General features: G+C 42.1%; 1 protein-coding gene across 1 annotated transcript; it reads right to left on the minus strand.

Moving 5' to 3' along the window:
• Window positions 1–765: 765 nt before the first annotated feature.
• LOC308624151 (large ribosomal subunit protein uL6-like) lies at window positions 766–1,456 on the minus strand. The gene has a single exon (XM_081247146.1). The coding sequence runs from the start codon at window positions 1,436–1,438 to the stop codon at window positions 860–862; it is 579 nt and encodes a 192-aa protein (XP_081103272.1). The 5' UTR covers window positions 1,439–1,456; the 3' UTR covers window positions 766–859.
• Window positions 1,457–3,034: the final 1,578 nt, after the last annotated feature.

The raw sequence follows: 3,034 nt of genomic DNA on the forward strand, positions 1-3,034 counted from the left end.
AGGAAACAAAAAGAAAATGTTTCAAGAACGAATAAATGATAACCACATAGCCTGCTGCAGACTGGTCTAATTAGGAGAAAAAACTGCAACTGACTTGAGCAAGTTGACCATGAAATAGCCATTTCAATGAGTTGATGGCAGGGCTGCATGTCTGGAGTGGCTGAGGAGAAGATGGGGAGAAGGAAGTGGGGAAGTGAGCACAACCATCTTTTGTATCATGGTGTACTGTGCAGGCAACCCCGTGTGTGTGTAATACAGATGCACAATAAGAAATTGCAAGAAAAACTGAAAACAAGGAACTGCTTGACCCTCTGTTTCTTCTCTTTAATGCATTCTTGGTTCCATAGCTTGAGAGAAGATTCTATACCTGCTAACTGGATAAATGGAACACCTACAAATGAAGGGTTTAAAGAATTTTGGGGCCATTTCTTTGCTTACTTATCATCAAGCAATTCTTTTTCAGTGTAGATGGACTGAATCAGCACCCCAAGTCACAGAGTCATTATAGCCTAAGATGTGTGAATTTCCAAATTAAAAATTCCTTGGTCCCAAGAAATGTTGTCTCCTGAATTTCTGAGAAAGCAAATACAGAACCATTTCAAAATTAATTTTTAATTGGAAAAGTATTACATGCATATGATTTAAAATATCAAGAAACATAGAAAGGTATAAAATGAAAACATAATCCACCCTCGAACTTGAGTCTCATTTTCCAGAGGCAACCACTGTCAACACTTTATTTTATACCTATAAGCATATTCTCTATTTTTTTCCCAAGTCAAAAGAGCTTTTATTCATTTTTAAAATATTACATATGAGCCTGGCCTCTTGCAGTTTCTGTAACTGGATCACTCAGATCTTATTCATTAGCCTGCTGAACTGTTCCTTTTTCAGAAACATAGATACCATCCAAAAATTTTCTGATATCCTTATTTTTAACTGTTGTGGCTTGCTGAATCAAAGCAGCTGAATTTGACACAAGTTCAGTGTCATTTCCTTCAAGAATCAACTCATCTTTCTGGGCTTGAGATACTGAACAAGTAACACCTGGCCTCATCCGAACCCTGCGGATGTATTTTTCACCCAAAAAAATTCGGATTTCAACAAGAGAACCATTCTCCTGAATAACAACGTTGATGGGGAAGTGAGCATACACAGACCTCATCTTGTAACGGAAGCCCAGTGTAACACCCTTGATCATGTTCTGTACATGACTACAGATAGTGCGAACAGTGGCCAGTTCCTTCCTATGCCCCCACCATTTGTCACCCCGGAGCCTCTTCTTTTTCTTCCCAAGGAGACTGAGTTCTACATTGATGTGATTGAAGTCCCTCCGCAGGGTGCCTCTGGGGCCCTTCACAATAACTGTGCATCCCTTCAGAGTAATGTAGACATTTTCTGGAATGTCGACAGTTTGATTGCTGAGAACGGTCTTCATTCTCACAGTAGATGCGGCAAAGAGCATATTCTCTATTTTTATACAAATAAAATAATAGTAAGCACACTGTTCTTTAGCTAGTTTTCACTTAATAAAATATCATGAATTTCACTCCATGTTATCACCTGAAGATCTGTCTCATTTTTTCCAGTGGTCACTCATGTTCTATTTTATTTGTATATCATATTTTTATTTAAAAAGTCCTTTATCAACTTCAGGTTGCTTCTTGATCTGGGCTTTTTTCCTTCTAAAAACCATCCTGCATTTAACTTCCTTTGCCATATCTCTTGGTATTTTAGTAAATATATCTATAGAATAAATTCTGCACAATGGATATGCATTTTAAAATTCTGACAGATATTGCCAAACTGCCTCCAACACCATATCTTCAGTTTATACTCTCACCTATAGAGTGTGAGAGTACTGCTTTTCCACATTCTTGCCAACACGTATGTGATCCATTACATCAATGGCCTCGATTCTTTACCTTCCCTGGACCCTGTGTGCCCTTTGTCACGTGACTTTGCAGCCCCTCCCACTGAGGAGGGGAGGTGTTCTCCACTGCTGACTTTGGGTTTGGCCATGGACTTGCTCTGTCGCATTGGAGCAAGACTTAACCGCACTGAGCTCCTTTCCAGTGGTGTCCTTCCAGGTGAGATTCCTCCAGACCCCTGCACATGTCCCTGAAGAGCTGCGTTGACACAGTGAAGGTCAGGGAAAGCCTCTGAATCCTCCTGAGGCTTCCTGCTAGCAGCTGCCATTTCTGCCAGGTTGGTGACCCCTCTTTTAAGCGGAGTCCCAAGGCCCTGGGGCAGTTCTGCTTTTTCACAGACACCTTGTTTAAAAGCAGACTTCACCCCCTCTCCTTATTCGTCCACTTGAACAGACTTACCCTGCAGCCCACCTCTCTCTGCTTCTTAGTTTGATATCAGGCAGAGAAATTCCTCTGGCCCCCAACAGTGGAGATGGCCATGAGGTCATAGGTCATAGTTCATTATATGGAAACAGGGGTTCAGCTCCAGACCTCTCTGTTCTCTTTTTCCCACCCCTTCCCTTCCTCCAGGCCCCATGAGGGAGGGGATACAGAGCTTCAGGACCCAGCAGAGCCCACCCCTCACATCAGCTTTCCATCCTCTTGTCTGCAGCCTCCCTGGGACCTGCAGCTGGACTCAAGCACACCGGTTTGGATTCCTGGTTCTCAGGGCTGGGACTAGGGAGGCTGGGGGAAGGTGAGAGAGGACAAAGAATACAAAATGTCAGCAGGCAACTCGCTCCCACTCTAGTCCTGACCTGGTTGATGTCCAAGACATTTTTTAAAATCACTCTTCATTTATGTCCTGTGTTTTTTAAAATCCTCAAATGTTATTGTTGTTGTTATTATTATTATTTTGCCATTCTTCACAGTCTTAGATTCACTGAGGCCAGCCTTTAGATTGGGAGGCAATGATTATCAGTGCAAAAGTATTTGAACCTCAATGCAAAACAGAGCAAAAGCACATTAGTCAGGAAACAGAAAATCCTGACATTATTTTCTGTGTTTAGTTACTCGAAAAGAGTAATAAGAAAACTCCCCCTACAGGCGTTTCGGGGGTACTG

Source organism: Mesoplodon bidens (genome assembly GCF_964165515.1).
Source record: "Mesoplodon bidens genome assembly, chromosome: 1".
Lineage (NCBI taxonomy): Eukaryota > Metazoa > Chordata > Mammalia > Artiodactyla > Ziphiidae > Mesoplodon > Mesoplodon bidens.

Bases quoted from the DNA above. Each gene is read 5' to 3' on its own strand.
- LOC308624151 (XM_081247146.1), bottom strand. From the start codon at position 1,438: ATGAAGACCGTTCTCAGCAATCAAACTGTCGACATTCCAGAAAATGTC.